This window comes from Clavelina lepadiformis, chromosome 3 (genome assembly GCF_947623445.1).
Source record: "Clavelina lepadiformis chromosome 3, kaClaLepa1.1, whole genome shotgun sequence".
In the NCBI taxonomy this organism is placed as follows: domain Eukaryota; kingdom Metazoa; phylum Chordata; class Ascidiacea; order Aplousobranchia; family Clavelinidae; genus Clavelina; species Clavelina lepadiformis.
This window is the reverse complement of record NC_135242.1, coordinates 5,949,328-5,970,108: the sequence shown is the minus strand read 5'-3', so window position 1 is coordinate 5,970,108 and position 20,781 is coordinate 5,949,328. Positions and strand designations below refer to the sequence as shown.

The 20,781-nt window shown below is 37.0% G+C and overlaps 3 protein-coding genes across 8 annotated transcripts; all 3 read right to left on the bottom strand.

The window, feature by feature from the left end:
- Positions 1-925: 925 nt before the first annotated feature.
- LOC143449381 (cysteine--tRNA ligase, cytoplasmic-like) lies at positions 926-8,681 on the bottom strand. Of its 3 annotated transcripts, none has more exons than XM_076949557.1 (17): positions 6,523-8,681; positions 5,891-5,985; positions 5,628-5,813; positions 5,358-5,456; positions 5,029-5,211; positions 4,772-4,861; positions 4,417-4,627; positions 4,219-4,331; positions 3,745-3,873; positions 3,538-3,645; positions 3,285-3,410; positions 3,111-3,211; positions 2,764-2,953; positions 2,490-2,643; positions 2,222-2,370; positions 2,012-2,155; positions 926-1,405 (listed from the first exon to the last, which is right to left on the bottom strand). In XM_076949557.1, exons 1-17 carry the CDS (start codon positions 7,004-7,006, stop codon positions 1,271-1,273), a joined length of 2,697 nt encoding a protein of 898 aa, XP_076805672.1. In that variant the 5' UTR covers positions 7,007-8,681; the 3' UTR covers positions 926-1,270. The 3 variants fall into 3 exon arrangements, with proteins under 3 accessions (XP_076805672.1, XP_076805673.1, XP_076805674.1); XM_076949558.1 differs by lacking the exon at positions 6,523-8,681 and adding an exon at positions 6,170-6,492 and having other exon boundaries at positions 5,891-5,987; XM_076949559.1 differs by lacking the exon at positions 6,523-8,681 and adding an exon at positions 6,173-6,491.
- Positions 8,682-11,640: 2,959 nt separating this feature from the next.
- On the bottom strand, positions 11,641-13,362 carry LOC143449636 (uncharacterized). Its single transcript, XM_076949906.1, has 3 exons — positions 13,240-13,362; positions 13,103-13,150; positions 11,641-12,395 (listed from the first exon to the last, which is right to left on the bottom strand). The coding sequence occupies exons 1-3, from the start codon at positions 13,304-13,306 to the stop codon at positions 11,800-11,802; spliced, it is 711 nt and encodes a 236-aa protein (XP_076806021.1). The 5' UTR covers positions 13,307-13,362; the 3' UTR covers positions 11,641-11,799.
- A 3,461-nt stretch (positions 13,363-16,823) lies between these two features.
- Positions 16,824-20,719, bottom strand: LOC143449951 (uncharacterized). Of its 4 annotated transcripts, none has more exons than XM_076950306.1 (4): positions 20,599-20,719; positions 20,472-20,501; positions 17,869-19,998; positions 16,824-17,164 (listed from the first exon to the last, which is right to left on the bottom strand). In XM_076950306.1, exons 1-4 carry the CDS (start codon positions 20,657-20,659, stop codon positions 17,154-17,156), a joined length of 2,232 nt encoding a protein of 743 aa, XP_076806421.1. In that variant the 5' UTR covers positions 20,660-20,719; the 3' UTR covers positions 16,824-17,153. The 4 variants fall into 4 exon arrangements, with proteins under 4 accessions (XP_076806421.1, XP_076806419.1, XP_076806420.1 ...); XM_076950304.1 differs by having other exon boundaries at positions 16,824-18,034; positions 18,134-19,998; XM_076950305.1 differs by having other exon boundaries at positions 16,824-19,102; positions 19,298-19,998.
- Between the last annotated feature and the right edge of the window lie 62 nt (positions 20,720-20,781).

Sequence of the window (20,781 nt, the reverse complement as noted above, 5' to 3'; positions counted from 1 at the left end):
ACGAGGTTAAATATATGAGAAAGTTTTGCAATTAGGATACTTCTTACGCCGTTGAGATCATTTCGACCTCGAAATCAAATGAGGGATCTGAGTTAACCGGAGGTTACAGCAAAGTTGTTTATTTTATTTATTTCCGCACTTTCGTGTCTGCTCCTGCAAATTTGCACAGATTTCCGCCACTGCATGCTACGTATTCATACAAGTTTTTGATCAGAAAAGAAGCGTTTACCAGCACAGTAGTAAAAAGCAGGAAACTCGGAAGTCGCGCTGAAAAACTGCAGCCATTAAAATGTTTTTAACAATAAAAGCTTCGTAACGATTTAAGGAAATCGAAGTCGAACACCTTGCCCTCTTTGCATTGGCGTCAAAGTGGCAGAGATTAATGCAGTTTGCCAAATAATTTCTAATTTTCAAACTAACCTTTAGCAAATAAAATCTCTTAAATGGTAATGTCATCTTTATACTACTTCTTATTGCGTACACATTTACTCTGCCTCCAACTTTTTTTAATAATTATTATAATCTAGGTTAGAACTTATTGGTCTGTTATTGTCTTGTAATGCATGACATGACATGCTTTTGAGATGGCCTACTTGAATACCGTTTCTTAATTTCCAGTATTCGGATGTATTTGATTTTTTGAGTTACTTGAATTAGTTGGCCTAATTGTTTGTTAATTTATACAGTAGTTTTGTTTTTCATTATTAATCTTTTTGAAAAAGATTTATTAAAACAATAAGCTTAAGCTACAGTAAATCTAGAGGAATGATAGCTTTGCAAAATTTTTTTTTCTGTTTGTGATATGTAATGCTATGCATAAAAAGGGAAATTTTATAAAGTGAACTGTAAAATTCATTACAAAGGAACTATTGAATTTTTTGCAGTTTATACCATTTGTCAATGCACTGAAGTACACGAGTTTGGATGCATGGTACTCGAATATTTTAATAAACTTAGTACTTGAACCAGAATTGTAAAAAAAGTGTTAGAACATAGCAGTAGCACTGTACATAGACAATGCCTATCACACCCCACCATAGCATTTAACACACGCCTCATTAGTCTAAAAATGTACAAATAAGTCAGAAAATAGTGGTATTGCACGTCAAAATAAGAACTCATTCAATTAGAATTGTTTTGAATACTATTCGTGCAAGTTTCATGACCTGTTATTGCTACACAGGGAAGTATAAGTTTCATAGGTGACCAATTAAGTGAAGCATAAAATCCATCACAAAACCCCATCCAACAAAATTAGACATAATTAGGATTAAGAACCATTCATCGCAGCACATTCTTTTAAATATTCGTTGTGCAACTTGTCTTGGGCATCATAAAGTTTTCGGAGCTTTTTTGATTGACCTTTGCTCAATTCCTTCCCGTCTACTGCGTGAGTCGGAAAACCCTGAAATTATATAATTGTGAATAGAATAAACAGCAATAAATATAATTCTTTCTTTGGAAAAAACAGTCCTGGAGGTGTTTTTGGTGAAATAGATACAACCCCATGTGAGAGCTCAGCAAAAATATCTGAAAATTATCTACCTCACCCAAGGTAAAGTAACGCATCCCTTGGTAAAAAGTTTTCGTCTCCTAATTCATGGTATGTGTAACCTATAACTGTGCATACTGTACATTTAGTGATATTGTGGTTGCATATTTTTCATTGGTGATGAAAGTTATTTTCACTATGACATCAACGCGCATTTCTAGGAAACAGTCTGGATTTCACCCATAAACAAAATATTACCCATGTGAAGATTGCTTATGTGTCAAATACTAGATATTCAAGCTCTATCGGTAAAAGGAATCAAAAATTGTAGACGAAGATTGGAAGCTTCAAAATGATCAAAATATTTTCTTAGGTTGAGGTAATTGTTGTCAGGACTCTACTCTTCCTCTTAAGACCAGGAATACTGAAGAAGCTAGTTCCGCTTCCTTAACTAATCAATCAATCCTTAACTAATAACTATCGTATCTGCTGAAACACGAAAAAAATGTCCTGAATTACCTGTCCATCAAATGCTGAGTATTTATCTGTCTGACTGATAAAGAGTTTTGCAGCAGGAATCCTCCGTTGAGCTTGCTTCTCCTCCTTCTTGCGTGCTGCAGCTTCCTTGGCTGCTTCTTTCTCTTTTCTCTTCTTCTCAGCCAACTGTTTCAACACAGAAGATGATTAGAGAGAGAGAAAAGCTGGACTGAGAAGAATCCTACACTTCACCTTTTGTTTCTCCTCCTTTTCTTTCATCAAGACCGCAGGATCCACTAGCTTTACAACGGTCTGTGTGCCTTCTTTGTCCTCCAACCGAACTCCAAGTGGAGGAAGTTCATCGTCACGAAGAGCATCACACAACTCCAAAACTTTTGTCACTAAAAGTATAATGAAAGTTTACAGTAGACGTGTCAGCTGACTAAGTTAAGTTGCTTGACAATTTCACAACAATCAGTTATTTATGTGTTTTTTCTGACATCGACTGTGTTTTAACTACCTTTATGTTCTCGAGCAATTGCTCTGACATCTTCTCTGAACTTTGACAGAACATTAAGGTACGGCATTAAAATGGCTTCAGTGTTCTGACTTTGGTTTCCACCACTAATCAGGGGAAAACCTATGTCAGTGTCTTCAGGAATTGCACCAAAGACCTACAGAAACATTAAGTGCGTGCAACTTAAAAAATTTCGATATTGCAGCATTATCTGTTGAGAGCATTGCAATATAAGCAACTGTCAAGTTGAAAACAGGATTTATATTTCAAGCTAAACCTTAAACATCCATGTAATGTATTTTGCAATATTCTTCAGCAATTGGCTGTTTGGAGGAGTTTTATTTTTATGAGAGGATGCTAGATATGTGTTGCTTGCTGTGACCAACTGCCTTAAATGGTCAAGTGCAGTTCTTGTGTCCACATTATCACATAAAGCGTCATGTACATTTTGCTGATGTTGCACAAAGCTGAAAGTGCAAGAACATGTATGAATAATATATCCACTATTTACTAAAAAGGATCAAAACCTGAACAAAAAAGATTCTGTGCTTCACTGCAAGACAAGTGGAAACAGAAGTTTGAGTTCCACATTACCATATATTTCATATGTCAGTTATAGCTTACATTTCTGACAAATTTAATTCTTCCTTTTTCCACTTCCAAAAAGACTTTGGGCCATGATCAGGCAGATTTCGAAGAACATGTTTCACATTTAAAAAGAACTCCTAAACAAAAAATAAAAGTACATGTTATAACGTAGTTTTAAATTTGTGACAGATTCAGCATGTAAGACTTTACATTCATAAGTTTTTCAAATTGAACAGCATCATGCATGGTATTTTCGGAATAGTCAAGGGTGTCTTTCCACGAATGAAGCAAAAATGCAAAGCGTAGTTGACGAGATGTGTTCTTCTTTAAAGCGTCCTGCAATAATTTTAGTAACTTACTTCAATGCTTCAGTTAAGTAGTTATTTACTCACCATTAGACCTTACTATGTACGCTACTGTTTACAAAATGCTTTAATTGAAATACACTCAAAAAATTATTCACCTTGATAGTAATAAAGTTCTTTAGTGACTTTGACATCTTGCATCCAGCAATGGTAAGATGTCCTGAGTGGAGGAAATATCGAACCCAGTGTGGATTGTTGTAATGTGCCTGTAAGATGTGGTTTATAAGAAGGGAAAATGCAATAAAATCATGATCAGATAGTAGAAAAAATGTCACTCATGAAAGTGATAAGTCTTGTGCCAGTACCTCTGCCTGTGCAATTTCATTGTCATGATGTGGGAACTTCAAGTCAACGCCACCCGTATGAATATCCATGGAAGAACCAAGTATGCTGCAGGCCATTACCGAACACTCAATGTGCCAGCCTGGACGACCCTGTAACGTCGCAAACAGGAAAAGAAAATTTTACATATATATATATACAAACATTTTTGGAGCTATTGTGAAAAATTAATAAAGAGGTATCAATTGGAATTCATCGCCCTTTCTTAAGAGTCTCTTTAACATTTATCCAGTTTTGAATAAAATCTTATCAAATTAAATCTAATTATAGGTTTTCAAGTATACAAATTTACCGGCACAGGTATTCTCAATACACCCTGGGACAGGTACACATTTAGTAATAATTTTTTGTAAATCAATTTTCAAACAATAACTGTTAAACCAATTTTTTTATAAATAAATTAAAATCACACTCATGACACTTTTAGACAAACATACCTTCCCCCAAGGAGAGTCCCATGAAGGTTCTCCTGGTTTCGATGCTTTCCAAAGAGCAAAATCATTTGGAGATCTTTTCTCACTTAATTGGTCAACAGAAACACTTAAGTCTCCTGAATACAAATGAACAATATATGAAAGTGCTAGGTTTTTTTGCAGTAAATAAACCAGACATTGTCATAAAAGAATGCCAAGCACCTTCGCCTTCTTCTAATGCTTTAACATCCCCAACCGCTTCTGGGACCAATTTTGCATAGAAATGATTCGGTGATGAATCAAATTGTGAAACAGAAAAATAAACTGAACCATTCGAAGGATAACCGTAGCCATTCTCAATGATCTTTTCAACAAACTCTATAATTTCTGGAACATATTCACTGACCCGAGTCAGTATATCAGGAGGTGCAACCTTTATGAAAATAATTTATGTTCAAAAGTAAGGGCTTTACTTTGGATCATTCAAAGAGCTTCTAAAATACGCAGGCTTTAGCTTGGTGCATATGTATATATTTAAAATAATTACAGTTTATTGCGGGAATTTCATCAATCTTACATTTAAAGCATCCATGTCTTCAAAATAATCCTTTTCCCAGTGTTGAGGTAGAGCAGAAAAAATTGAATTATCAGCAACTGAACATCCATACTTTGATAAAAGAAATTAATAAGGTTAAATTATAAATGTAAGAGAAAACTATTTACAAAACAATTAAATCACCAAAAAATGGTTAACGGTTCTGCGATATACTGCATAGCAAAGGTTATAGCAATCGTATGTACAAGTGCAAATGCACAAGTGCAAGAATAACTAACCTTCGCGTCCAACCAGTTACTTAGTGGGTCTTTGCAATCAGACAATATTTTTTCTTTAACGTCTTTGGTTATATCTTCCACAGATTTCAAGTATGTCAGACAGGACATACCCTGCACATTCATTCTCTCCATCATAGCAAGCTTATCTGGATCATTGGTTTCTTTCAGTTTTTTATCGAAGTTCTAAAATAATTCAAGTATTAAACTCACATCTTGGATGATTATCCATTACAATGGTCAAACCGATCAGTAAGCGCAAGTAATTATGGAATTAACAAACTGCAACAACATCAATTTGAATAATGATTTCTATTTTTGGGCTGTTTTACCTCCATAGCTGATGTAACGTCTTCTAAAGCTTGTTTCAAATCCAGGGATTTTTCTTTGTATTGTTCAAGTAGATAATTTTGTCTTGCTCGTTTGATTATCTGTAATTATCCTTTAGTAATGATGTTGCCAAAAAAGATCTTAGAATGACATGATATAAAATATTTGTGTTAATCAACACAAAGATTAACAACCAAAATATTTAAGCAACTGTAAAATTGCGTAATTCAAGAACTAAAAATATGTATGCTTAAAACAGAAACATATGGTACCTTATCATCTATGTCCGTTATGTTCATGCAGTATTGGACGTTGTAACCGAAATAGTTCGACAAAACTCGACGTAAAATATCAAAAGAAATATAAGAGCGAGCATGCCCCATGTGAGAGGCATCGTAAACGGTTGGGCCACAGCTGTACCACTTTACATTGTTACCGAATTCTGGTATAAAATTTTCCTGACAAAAAAGTAAGTTTTTCAAAAACGGATCAAACATAATCAATAAATCAAAGATGGAATTACACAAGCCAATACCTTTTGCCTTGTAAGACTGTTATATAGTTTTAGCTGGGATGATTGTGAATTGTTCGGTGGTTTCCATTCTGGTTGAATGCGTTTTCCTCCCGTGCCTATAATAACCAAAATGCATAATAAAGCCAAATTTGAATGCTATGATAACACACAGAAATTCAAAAGCTTTAAAAGCAATTATACGTTAACAAACATGGAGATGGAAAATAGAGCTAAGCGCTTTTATCCTCACCACCCAACATCTAACCGTGCACCAACACAACAATAACAAAATAAGTAACTTGCATAGTCTTCTTCTTTGTTTTACCAATTCATTGATTGATCAAAAATATATGCAGTCAAAATTGCAATGAACACCCCTTTACTGAATTACGGTTATAAGCAAGGGTCTATTTAAATATATGTTTAGAAGATTCTGAAAAGATTTACGAATCATTAAAACTGCAGATAAATGTTTATTGGTAGAAAACAATTTTAAGATAATAGAAAAAACTTCTCTTGCCAAGAAAATAATAATCTAATAAAAAAATATAGTAAGAGAAAAAGCATTAAGCATATATTAGTCAATATAATATTTAATCAATATAATACATGATAACTTTACGTTTAAACAAAAATAATATCACATTGTGCACCTGCATTTCTGCTTCTCATTTCTACCTTCACTGAAGTGGTTTCAAAACCGTCAATCTTGGTAAATTTATTACTCTCTATTTTTGCCAAACGATTTTCAAACTGCCTTAAACTAAAATTGAGTGTTTGTATTGTGCCAGAAAGTGCTTTTAAATCATTGCGAAGAAGTTCCACATTTCTTGATGTTTTTTCTGAGATTGTATAAAAACTACCGATATTGGGAACAGGTTTACTTGTGGCAGTATTTTTCATAGCATGTTTTATGCTTGCTCTGGCTTTAGTAATTTCCTCTGACAAAATTACTGGAGTTTCTATTGCACTTGAATTGCATTGTGGAGAAAATCTGTCAGAAAATGATTGTTTTACATAGTTATCTTTGTCCTGTTGCAATAATGCTTCATCATAGAGCTTGAAACAGGTCCATTTATTATGAATTCGGTGGGTGATATTGCTGTTGGACCTTGACAGATGGCCAAAATAGTCCATAATTATCAAAGCTCATCAACAAACGAAAGACAGGATTCAATACTGATATGTTAATTTACTTCAATACTTATTTCTACAGTTGTAACAAAATTACTTGTAAAGAAGACCAAACTAAAGCATGTCGTGTTATAATCTAAATTGTTGCACAAATTACCGAAAAAGAGAAGAGGTAGAAAACCAATATTATTTGGGAAAAAAATGAATAGGCTACCCATTTGTAGCAAAAATGATTTAAAAATTTGTTTTGAGTTACAAATTCTGCACAAAACAAATGTAAAGGCTAAAACAGCTAGTCAAACATAAGCATGCAAACAATTCCAGGGGGCATTCCGTGCGATGCATACACCAAAGGTCAGTTTGGCATACATTATCAGATGCCAAAGATGCGCTATACCAACTGCAATCTCAAAAAAGGACAGTGTCAGACTGCGCACTTTTTGGTCTAAACAAGAGAAACATGGAAAAGAAAAGTAAATTTGCAGTTGCCATGGGTTCAATATGGTTGAGCAGAGACATGAGTTGCTCCGTGCCACACCAACGTCAAACCTAATATACACTAAAGACCTTCTGTGTAACCCATGTTGGATGCACTCTGGTAACAATGATGTAACTATCAGACTTAAAAGCATGGCAACTTTTCATGAAAAAATATAATTGTAGAAGGAAAAGATTTGCACAATGCATCATGGTATTTTAATGAGTACAGTACCACACTTTGCATGACACCAAAGATTCCAATAAATGTCTATATTTTGACTTTTTTTATAATTACAGTAATAAGGGCTTCACTGCAGACAGTGCATAATGTCATGTGAAACTATGTGCCTCTAAAAATGAGACTAATGAGATGGAAATCTAAAATGGACTATGTGAAGTGTACTTAAATAATTTGTAGTAATAGCGTAAATATAGATATCAAAGCACGTACAACAAAAGCAATGAATTTTTTCATTATTTATTTTGATCAGATGCACAAAATGTATAATATTTCAGCATTCGGTTTCAAAATCCTCCATTTGAAGTTAGGAAAATATGGGTCTTCATCTTCCTAAAATACTGCACTTTGTACTAGCTAAATCGTTGTGAAGATAAAAAGGTTGACGCACTACATGTTGATGAAAATCATGCGTTCAGCTGCCTCACACCTACTGGCCCGACTGGAAAGTACGGTAGTTTTGCGTGATCGTGCAAACACGTAATTTTTGGGGTGATGGCCTACAGTGTAGCCTCAGTTACTTGTTTAATCATTATAAATTGACGTGAAGGTAAAAAAGTTCGGCGTTGATGTATCTCCTGTGTACAGGAGTGCGCCACATTTTCCATTATGCCCCAACAGGAGCTAAATTACGGAAATACTTGCATGCTGTGCATATAGGCCCAGCTATAAGCTACAAGTCTGAAAACTCGGCTGTGCTTCGTCGTTGAAGAGGTCTACAAGCAACAGCATCAAACGACCAGACAATCGCAGTTCTGTTCTTTCAATCAAATTAGAAAGCTGTAGCGGTATGATGTCATAATTCTTTGACCACTTTGGTATGCTGCTGCATATTTAAAGAGTGTCCGGTGGTTCCATTCTGGCAACCATAGCCGCTATTTCTACCAGCAAAGGACTACATTACTTTAACTCTATGGGTTAACTCTAGGCGCGCAGCAAATCGATTGCATCAGCCACAAACCACGTACGCTTATTGCCCGGCGCCGGTAGCGATAATAATGGCGCATAGATATCACTTTAAACAACAAAAAGTAGGAAGGAAAGCCTAGAAAGGCCTTATACACTTGCATCAATACAATTATAGCAGGTGATTTAAAATTTTTAGTTATGTGCTGCTATTTTCTATATAAAAACTGGTTTTATTGCAAGTACAGTTTCCATTTCACTTGAAAATTCTTTATGAATAATCTACATGTATGTATGTATATTTACTAAAACTAAAAATAGCCGGGTAGCTCATAGCCGAGTTTGTCAAGCGTTGGTCTCGCAATAATTCGGCTCGTTTTGCGTGTTCGATACGCAGTTGATCTACCCTTGTAATGTCATTGAGCAAGCCATTAACAGCATTTCCTTCTGTTCAGTGGACCTGGCAGACAGTTCAAAGATCAAAGAAAAACAAATAAAAAATCTGTGACAGCTGGAATTCCACAAAAGTCAACTCCCTAACCGGGAATCGAATCTTCAGCAATCAGCGCCGGGTCCAATTTGTGCAAACACTTTCTTTAATTCAAGAGCAAAAATCATCATACCATATCCATACAAGCATAATACAAAGAATTTCTAGCATCACAAACATCTGTATTTGAAATGGGGAATACCCTAATAAAAAAACAATTGTGGAATTCCGTTCAGCCAAAGTGTTGAGTTTGTACCGGTACATTTGACGACAACAAAATGCAAAGCGAGAAAATTAAAATGTTAGCAGATATTGCTGCGGTTGACTTATTTTTAATGAAGCTCACACGAAGACGACCAAGCAAGAATAATTTAAACGGTAAATACAAACTATGAATATAATTACGATTAAAGTAGGACTAAAGCACCCCAAGATGTTTAAATTTAAAGAAAATTATCCTACACCCCCTTTGAAAGTACAATAACTTGAATTAAAAAAAATAGCAAAAAAGATAAAGCTATAAGCCACCAACAAAACAAATCTTACAACACAAGAGCCAATACGATAAAAAGCTGAGTAGGCTAACCAATTAACATACAGGTTAATACCTTATATAAGTTCAGAGGAAACGTTTATTTATACGTTCAGTTTGTTCACATCTAACCGTTTAGAAATAAAAAGTTCACCTTCTTTTCATCGCGTATCCAGAGGTGGAGAATTGCATTCATTGCACTAAGCTTATAGACAGTAACGGATTACTGTAGACCTACCTCAGTACTGGGATCACGACATATGGCCGTGAACAAACTCACCGGCGACAACTGGTAGTGGACAACTGACCGGCAACAAATTGGCCGGCGATCAAATTAACCGTGACGTAAACTGGCCGGCGATAAAATTAACCGTCGATAAATTGGCCGGCGATCAAATTAACCGGCGACAAATTGGCCGTCAAAAGGTCAAAATTCTAATTCACTATCTAGTCACTATCCAGTATGTGTATTACAGTCAAGGTTGCCACTCGTAGAGTTTTTTGGCCCCTTGTAGGGTGTAGGGTGACCCTACGGGTTTTTCACCTTTATTCATAGATTTCCTATTGTTATTATGTAGTGTCATATGTGTTTTGCAGTGAACGTCTTTTAATGTTGTTACTCGTATTTCTCGTATTTCCGGAAATATTTCTGTTAATTTCAATAAATGTTTCAATGTGTATTGAAATAAAAAAAATTTTTGTTAAAAACAAAGGAAATAGTTACAAACAAATATTTACATATCATATACTACCATCAACTTAAACACAATAATTCAGCACTTGCACGGTCAATTTACCTCCCGGTCAATTTTCATTCCGGTAAGTCTGTTCCCGGTTAGTTTGTTCGCGGTCAATTTACATCACAGTCAGTTTGTTTGCGGTCAATTTACGTCACGTTCAGTTGTCCCCGGTGAGTTTGTTCGCGGTCATTTTCCCGCGGCCATATGTCGTGGAACCCTCAGTACTATTTCAGTACCAATACAGTTGTTTTATCGAAGTCGTTTTATCCTTGTAGGTTACCAAATTACTTTTTTCAAGAAATTCTGGTCGGTCCCGGTATATTTAAAGTGATTATTTCAAAATTATAAGTGTGTTCACAACTTCACCAGAGCTTCATTTTACTTAGACTTTAATGCCAACTTTTAGCGCTCGTTGTTCTTTTTTTATTTACAAATGATATACATACGTCACTATAGCAGTGACGTATGTATAGCTAAGATAAACTGTAGTAAGGCTATGCATTTATTTAACTACCACTTAATCGTATGGTCAGTTATGCTTCATATTTTTACGAATGCTAAACAAAGAGCAAGCGATCAGGATAAAACCCCAACAAAACGTTTACATGTCTGTAGGTTTATAAACAAGTTACTGTACCTCACAGACGCCTACACGTTAATGCTGCGCGCCTGACAGAGCAAGATATATATATATCAGACAGAGCAAATCGCCAAAACTCACATTCTTTTTAATTGTCACACATTCAAACGTGCGGCTTTTAAATAAAATAATTCCAAATCATTTGCTGTAAAGTTGTTTTCATTTAAACTTGGCCTCCTTTTCGATTTGAGCGTATTTCTGTTCAGTTCGTGATAAAGACCATCACGCGTATAGGATACCAGTTCTTTCAAAGCCGTAGTCACCGCTGCCAATATATTATATGCGCTTTATCTATAGCCTATAATGAAGCTCAAAGGAAATCGACCAAACAAGAATGAGTTCAAGGGTAAAGACAAGTCACGAATACAACTGCGATTAAAGTAATTAACCATCACAAGATGGTTATCCCCCAGATGTAGCTTTTAGTCAGGTTAAACTGTCGTAACTAAAAGCAAAAATTAAAAAAGGGAGGTTTCTTGATGTAGGCTTATATGTATATGTCCTGCTTTGGTAAGGTGTGATTTAGTAATTTTTTTATTAGGTAGCCTAACAAAGTGCTTTTTAAAAGGTTCTATTCTTTTTGTAAAACTTCCAAGTACGCCTATAGGTCATCCAATGAGTAAAAATTTATTATAGAATTAAATGAGCAAGAATAATCATATCAACAAAGACACCAACACAATCGCGACAGAGCTTACTAAATTTAGTAAAGTTAAATTAATTAAGAAAGAAATTATTAAGTGATTGAAAAAATATTATGTTATACATTTTTAGCGTTTTTTACTACTTTTTGAGCCTTTTGATTTTTTGGAACTCTTAGAGCTCTTGGAATTTTTAGAATCCTTCGAACCTTTTGACTTCTTTGAACTTTTTGTTTCCTTAGAGCTTCCCTTGTGGGAGTGCGAAGACGGGGGCTTTGGACTTTCTGGCTTGGAAGGAGGAGGAGGAGGTGGTTTAGTGGTTGCAGGTTTTTCTTCTTCTGGTAACAAAGGCAATCGATGACACCCATCACTGTTACCGCCACCACCACCACCTTGCACTTGGGATTGAGACTGCGATTGGCCACCATCACCATGACTACCACCGCCAATCTGAGACTGCGATTGATGTTGGATTTGTGCACCGGTGCCATGACCACCTTGTGATTGCGACTGGGATTGAGACTGAAAGCCATCTCCTCCGTCTGCATTTACCTGCGTTTGACTTTGGTGCTGAGCTTGAAATCCTTTCCCATTGTTAAGGCCTGTTTGTGTCTGGGACTGAGACTGGAATCCACGTCGATTGTATCGTAAGTTCTTCTTGGCCAGATAATTTGAAAGAAGGTTCCGTACTTGTATCAGTCTGAGCTTTTCCTCTTTGGAGAAGCCTACAAGAAATTATAAGAAACAAAGAACCTAAATTTGAAAATTTTTTTAACACTAGAACGGCCGCGCTTTCAAACTACCTAAAACTACCAAGTGCGTCAATTGACGCATAATACAGATAAAATACAAATCGTTCATTAATTTAGTGAGAAAAACATCCTTGAAGTACAGCCTTCTCTGTCTTTTCTCCTTCTAAATGTCCACTGCTCACGAGCACGTGCTACTTTCGAATAAACTCGCTGACTGAGCCCGAATTTCTACAGTGAATTAGGACGCCGGACAGAAATTTTCTCAATTTTAGTATGACCTCACCATGCTCAATTATACCTCAGACAATGCTGATCAATTATTTATCGTTGTTCCATTTTATCACGTTGTAATGATTCTGCAGACTGGAATCACACCTTCCGTAGACTTAATGTGAAATTTTAAGCTATCTGCGTCAATTGACGCGCTTGGTCGTTCTAGGTAGATATATGCTTAAATTCGCCGTTTTAATCACAAAACCTCCAAAAGTCAGACAAACTGAGCGTTGTAAGAAACTGAGCGTTGTAAGATAATTGTCAAGAAGTTTCAGCAGAAAAAGATGATGCCCGGTGGAGATACAAGAAATTAAATACTTGAAATGCGTCAATTGAAGCGCTTGGTCGTTCTAGTGTTAAGTGTCCTCTTTATAAATTATACAGCAGCCTACTGATTATAAACTTACCATCTTTAGCCAGCTCCTTTAGCCGTTTCGTAATCTCGGCTACCTCTTCTGCAGAAGTATAATATACTTCAAATTATAAGGTTACGTGTTAAATCATAAGAAAATTGCAACAAAATAGTAATAAGTGTTTGACTTACCTTTTGCTGAAGAAGAAATGATAACCGATAAAAATACAAAGGCTACACCAACAAGTGTATATCTCATTTTTCCAGACAAAATTTAATCTAATAAGCAACTGTAAACATACTTAAAGTTAAAAACACATCTCTAGAAAATTACTTGCAAGTGCTATATAGCTTCAGTTTGTCGCAATTGCTGAAAACAACGTTACATTGTTTTTCGTTTCAATAACTGAGCATGTCTTATGATATGTTTGAAACACTCGTTAAACTTAAACCATCTTTGCAATGAATCGCTTCACCATTTTAGGGCACTAAATATATTCTCATAAACATCCGTAGCCACCCAGAAATGGTACATAGAGATATCAGCTTTGTTTAAAGGGGTTTATTTGTCATGTCACTTTTGTGTGCTTTGAACGTTTAGCGTTTTGCGCAGGTAACGCCCAAATGTTTAGTTACCAAAGTTTATGTCAATCTACTTCGTATAACAAGAAACCATTTGCTATGATTTACTATTACAATTAGGTTTAAAACAATTCTAAAACGACAGCTTTGCTGCTATCATTTTGCAAATGAGTCGTATTAACGTCTTTGTTACATGTGTTGGCAACTCAACAACGATTAAGATATGTCGAAACTTGTTTACAAATTGGATTAAATATTCACGTTTAAAAAATTTAAATTAAAAAAAGGCTTGTCATTTTTGTTTAATGTTATTCTGTATACCTGTAAGTAATATACAGCCTTACAGTTTTGCATTTCTTCTTTAGAAATCAATGGTCTTCATCACACCGAATTTTATTATTTTCAAAAACTTGTTTTTAACAGCAAATGGAATTACTGCAGTTTAACCTGCAGATCCCTTTTGGCCTGCTTCAGTTTTTACCATTACAGGTATAGTGCTGCATCCCTATGGCGAGTATTGTCTCAGCTTGAAGGTCATGTTGGAAAACGTTAACTGACGGGTTGCTTTATGGTAAATCGTTTGCTTGCTTTGAAAAGACTCTGCGATGCGTTTAATGCTGTATGTAGGCCTACAGCTATAATAATCTTACTTTTCTGTGAAGTTCATTCGTTATATTTCACAAGAATTATGTTGACTTCAATATCGAGTGTAGAAGGATATTAAACAAAATTTTCTATTCAATCATGCAAGAAGCATTTCATAGTAACTCTGCGGTCCAAATCAGCTACGTCCAAACCTCGGTAAAGTTGAAGGTTTTGTCCCGCCCATTTAAAGTTGTCTTAGCTAGAGCCGTAATTTTGATATGCGGCACATTTGCCGTAGTTTTGACCAGCTTTGTCCAAATCTGTTTTATCGGCTAGCGAAAAATGTAGGTGATAATTTTATATGTCCGGCCGTCATCGAAAAATGATGTCATTTTTAACCTGGTAAGGCATTTCAGTTGGACGTGTAACTGGTCTAGACACAATATAATATAAACTACTCGGGCAGGCATAAAAGTAGACTTGTTTTACTGATTGCCTTTCTGTTTCGACTTCTTTCCCTTTTTAGATTTCTTAGATTTTTTAAACCCTTGGAAATCTGGAAACTTTTCTTGTGAGTATGAAGAGTTGATGGTTTTGGACTCTGTGGCGTGGATAGTGCAGGGAACGGATTTGGCTTGTTTTGAGGAAGTCGTTTGCCTTGAGACTGACTTTGAGATAGCGATTGAACTTGAGTCTTTGACAGACTCTGAGAACCTCCTCCAATCTGAAATTTAGCCTAATGTTGGTGTAGGATGTGGATAGTTATTTGTGTCCAACCCTGGTGCTGAGGAATCCTCTTTTCTTTTTTGCATTGACCAATTCCACGGCAAAACGTTTGCCAAGCTAACGTTCCGCAGTTTGGAGCTTCTCTTTGAGAGATGATCAGTCAAGGCATCTTGAATTTCTTTTAATTTTTAACGATCGTTGTCTGAAAGGTCTATAAACAAAAATGCACTGCTTAAGTAGTAAGATCAATTGTAAGCCATAGTAAGATCAATTGGTAATCCCGCAAACAAACTCACCATCATCAGTCAGATCATCAAGACGCTTCCTAATGTGGGCTTTCTCTGCAACAGATTTAAAATAGGTCTAATTGTAATCGTAAAACGTCTGGCCTATACCTACGAAAAAATATGTTAACAGACCTACAATATCACAACTTTGCACAACAAGAACTAACCTGTTGACGCTGTTGAGAAAACAATTGCCAGTAACGTAAATCCCACAAAGATGAAAAAGTATCTCATTTTTAACTTGCAAGTTTTAATAACACAAATCCAGCAATTAATATGTGCGTTAAAACGTGATTGCTTTCACAACACAGAAAATCTTTATGCTGAACTGCATTATTCATATTAAGGTTTGGTTTACTCATAGAATGCTGGTATAACGTCAACCACATATCTTTTTGTTTCTCGATTAAAAGTAAATATATTCAACTTCCTCATTTATTTTAGCTGCTATTTCAAGAGTCGAATTTAATGCTAACTGGCCTTGGGTCTGGGCTCTTAGCTAAACTCTTGCTATAACAATCTTACTTTTGATGAGGGATAAATTTGTTAGAAACGTCGCAAAACATGAAGTGAAAAGCTGGTTGTGAGGGATAAGATCATTTCTTTCTGTTTGACGTAATAAGGTGATTTTAACTTTGTTTGGATTTTACGATCATGCGTCTCTAGTTACGTAGGTAACATTGAAAAGTGTGACATCATCGTCACGGTAATCGCTTTAGCTACATTATGATGCCCGTATTTGGTTGCACATCCTATACTTCATAACTATTTACCCTCGGACAAATTGCATTCAAAAAGGATTGTAACTCTGTCTTGACACACCTAATTTTTTCAACAGTGAAAGATGTAGTAGTTTGTAGTGACCAATTCATGTGTCGCATTTTTAGCCCCGAAGGTCTACACTGACTAATAAAACAACTGGAAATTAATATGTGTTTATCTGACCGTATGTAAGTCATTCCTAGGACAACTATTAAACTAGCAATTATTCACGCCTTAAGATGAGATTCGTCAGTATTGAGGAATAGTCGCGAAACAGCATTAACTTCATCATCCATCTCGCTCGACTAAGGAATGACAGCCGCAAAGCAGGTTTATAACATTGATGGATGTTACTGTTATATGTCAAGTAGCGCAGTACACATCCACAATTTATTACAAAAGAAATGTCTGACATGTAAACATCATTTTTGTCTGTAAATTTAACTTGTCACAAAATGAAGATTTCAAATAGCCTCGGGTAAGAAGATATTGCCCTTCACAATTTTAGCAATTCTTTTTTTATACGGTCTATTATCGCTTATTATTATAAGTCATTTGTTTATTATGCCATAAGAATATCTTTATTAAATGGATTCACTTACATGTCATTTTAAATTCTACACTTAATCTTTTTTATATTTGAGCATAATCCAGAAAACAATGGGTTTTATGCATCGACATCATTGACCTACCAGTAATCATTTGAAATTGCGAGTTTAAAATATAAATCAAACGTAATTTACCGATAACACTTTGAAAGCCTATGGGTTTTATTGCTGCCGCTAGACAATGCTAACGATTTTCAAACAATTGCTATATGTAAAATAGAAAACCTTCGTTTTTCATTTTATTTCTCAATTAAACATGTCACGAATTGGTATTACACAATGTTAGATACTAATTTTAATACGATTACATGTCAAAAACGTTTAGAAATAAAAGTGTGCAAATAAAATTTGGTAAATTGGAGTGCATGCAGTTTAAAATGTGTACAAAACAATTTCGGAATGACAAATGGGTTTTAAGTATTCATGACTGGTCACGCTTAAGTCACTAGTTTTACTTTACAAATTAAACCAAAGTTATTTTATTCAAATTTGATTGCTTTAACAACTAAAACGCGTTTAAGTGGCTAAACTGGATTTCCTGTCCTTTGCTGCACGTTCAGTTCGGTTCTGCAAGAACAACACACAATGTCAAAACAAAAACACATGTATAGAATAATTGCAGAAATTTTATTTTAATGCTTCAAATTGATTTAAAAATCTAAGCTTTAATTCCCTTAATAATGAGTGTGTTGGGTGCACAAAAAATGTGTTTTAAAGTGTTTTGCTGGAAACCCCGAACAATTTTTGCGACATGCAATTAATCTACCAAACGTGCTTTAAATCTACAACCATTAACCATGCATTTATAAAAACTTCATTAAATACCGTTTGTAACGATCTAATTTCTAGTTCTACTGCTTAGTGTTTTTTGCTTTTCTTTGAACCCTTTTTTGATTTCTTGGATTTAGACCCTTTAGACTTTTTGGTTCCCTTTGAGCTTTTGTGAGATTTTTTAGAGCTTTTGTGGGGATTTCCGGGAGGTGGAGGTTTTGGGCTTCCAGGCTTCGGGGGTGATGGAGGATGAGGTGGAGGTTTTGGACTTCCAGGCTTAGGAGGTGGGGGAGGAGGGGGTGGAGGTTTGTTATTGGGGGGGTGGCCTCCTTGTGATTGACCCTGTGACTGTGACTGACCCCCTTGGGTTTGCGTCTGGGATTGCGAACCTGTCCCGACCTGAGACTGAGATTGTCCTTGGTGTTGAATTTCTATGGTTACTTGCGTTTGACCCTGATGTTGGTGTTGAAAACCCCGTTTGACTTTGGAATCTAACTCACCTTCTGAACGCTTGTGCCACTGTCCTTGAGACTGACTTTGTTGTTGGGCTTGAACACCGTGACCAGTGTTGATCTGGGATTGACTTTGGTGTTGGGCTTGAGCACCGTGACCAGCGTTTACCTGGGATTGACTTTGGTGTTGAGCTTGGGCACCGTGACCAGCGTTGACCTGAGATTGAGATTGTGATTGACCTTGGTATCTGCGTCGACCAAACTGCGCTTGGGACTGACTTTGGTGTTTAGCTTGGGCACCATGACCAGCGTTAATCTGGGATTGACTTTGTTGTTGAGCTTGCGCACCATGACCAGCGTTGACCTGGGATTGACTTTGGTGTTGGGCTTGGGCACCGTGACCAGCGTTGACCTGGGATTGACTTTGGTGTTGGGCTTGGGCACCGTGACCAGCGTTTACCTGGGATTGACTTTGGTGTTGAGCTTGGGCACCGTGACCAGCGTTGACCTGAGATTGAGATTGTGATTGACCTTGGTATCTGCGTCGACCAAACTGCGCTTGGGACTGACTTTGGTGTTGAGCTTGGGCACCATGACCAGCGTTAATCTGGGATTGACTTTGTTGTTGAGCTTGCGCACCGTGACCAGCGTTGACCTGGGATTGACTTTGTTGTTGAGCTTGCGCACCGTGACCAGCGTTGACCTGGGATTGACTTTGGTGTTGGGCTTGGGCACCGTGACCAGCGTTAACCTGGGATTGACTTTGGTGTTGGGCTTGGGCACCGTGACCAGCGTTGACCTGGGATTGACTTTGGTGTTGAGCTTGGGCACCGTGACCAGCGTTGACCTGGGATTGACTTTGGTGTTGGGCTTGGGCACCATGACCAGCGTTGACCTGGGATTGACTTTGGTGTTGGGCTTGGGCACCATAACCAGCGTTTACCTGGGATTGACTTTGGTGTTGGGCTTGAGCACCGTGACCAGTGTTGACCTGGGATTGACTTTGGTGTTGGGCTTGAGCACCGTGACCAGCGTTTACCTGGGATTGACTTTGGTGTTGAGCTTGGGCACCGTGACCAGCGTTGACCTGAGATTGAGATTGTGATTGACCTTGGTATCTGCGTCGACCAAACTGCGCTTGGGACTGACTTTGATGTTGAGCTTGGGCACCATGACCAGCGTTAATCTGGGATTGACTTTGTTGTTGAGCTTGCGCACCGTGACCAGCGTTGACTTGGGATTGACTTTGGTGTTGGGCTTGGGCACCGTGACCAGCGTTGACCTGAGACTGAGATTGTGATTGACCTTGGTATCTGCGTCGACCAAACTGAGCTTGGGACTGACTTTGGTGTTGAGCTTGAGCACCGTGACCAACGTTGACCTGGGATTGACTTTGTTGTTGGGCTTGGGCACCGTGACCAGCGTTAACCTGGGATTGACTTTGGTGTTGAGCTTGGGCACCGTGACCAGCGTTGACCTGGGATTGACTTTGGTGTTGGGCTTGAGCACCGTGACCAACGTTGACCTGGGATTGACTTTGTTGTTGGGCTTGGGCACCGTGACCAGCGTTAACCTGGGATTGACTTTGGTGTTGAGCTTGGGCACCGTGACCAGCGTTGACCTGGGATTGACTTTGGTGTTGGGCTTGGGCACCGTGACCAGCGTTAATCTGGGATTGAGATTGTGATTGACCTTGGTATCTGCGTCGACCAAACTGTGCTTGTGACTGACTTTGATGTTGAGCTTGGGCACCGTGACCAGCGTTGACCTGGGATTGACTTTGTTGTTGAGCTTGGGCACCATGACCAGCGTTGACCTGGGATTGACTTTGGTGTTGGGCTTGGGCACCATGACCAGTGTTGACCTGGGATTGACTTTGGTGTTGGGCTTGGGCACCATGACCAGTGTTGACCTGGGATTGACTTTGTTGTTGGGCTTGGGCACCATGACCAGTGTTGACCTGGGATTGACTTTGGTGTTGGGCTTGGGCACCATGACCAGTGTTGACCTGGGATTGACTTTGGTGTTGGGCTTGGGCACCGTGACCAGCGTTGACCTGGGATTGACTTTGGTGTTGGGCTTGGGCACCGTGACCAGCGTTGACCTGGGATTGCGACTGAGATTGTGCAAGATAAGATCTCAATTGAAGCAGGAGGTCTTTGTCACTTTTAGCTAGTTCTATGAAAAAATGAATACTTATTGGTCAAGTTGTGTGCTGTAAAATCATGCATACTGTTTCAAACATAGTTTTCCAAACAATTTCATCAAGGTAAAACTTATGGTTTTTACAGTATATACTATACATTGGTAAGTTATATTGTTTAGAGTTATAAAAAAACGGTAAAAATAAAAAACTTAAAAGAGCTAGAAATTTTAATATATTGAATTCATTTTTGAAATATTTTATGAATTGTTTTTCTTGTTTATTTTTTACTTTTATTAATTTGTTTTCCATTTTACGCATTGACTTTCAATCTCAAAAATTTGGTCGTAATTTTTTTTATACTAGTGATATTTTAGTGTCTTTTTCCACAAAAGTGTAGATCGCAATTTATTACAATTTTCTTTCCAAACCAATGCGGTTTTTATATAATCAAATGAATGCTACTACTGCTAAGAGAACAAATATCAACAAATTCTAAATAAAATACCAGTTTCTGCCACTTCGTTTTTCTTCTGATCTGAAACAAACAATTCTTATTTTTGAATTTTTTTTCTCAAAAAAGCTTATTAACTTATTAGAGTATTATTTAGAGTAGCTAATAAGCAATTACTCACCCACTATTGGAACAGCGGAAGCAAGGGCTACCACTGCCAATAAGACGAAGATGTGTTTCATTTTGGTTTTTACACACCCTAACAATTCTGCCTAAATAACATGAGTTAAGGTTAGCCATGAAAAATCCTGCTTGTACTTCACGTAAACTGAATTGCAAATCTATTATAATTCTTGTATACGTA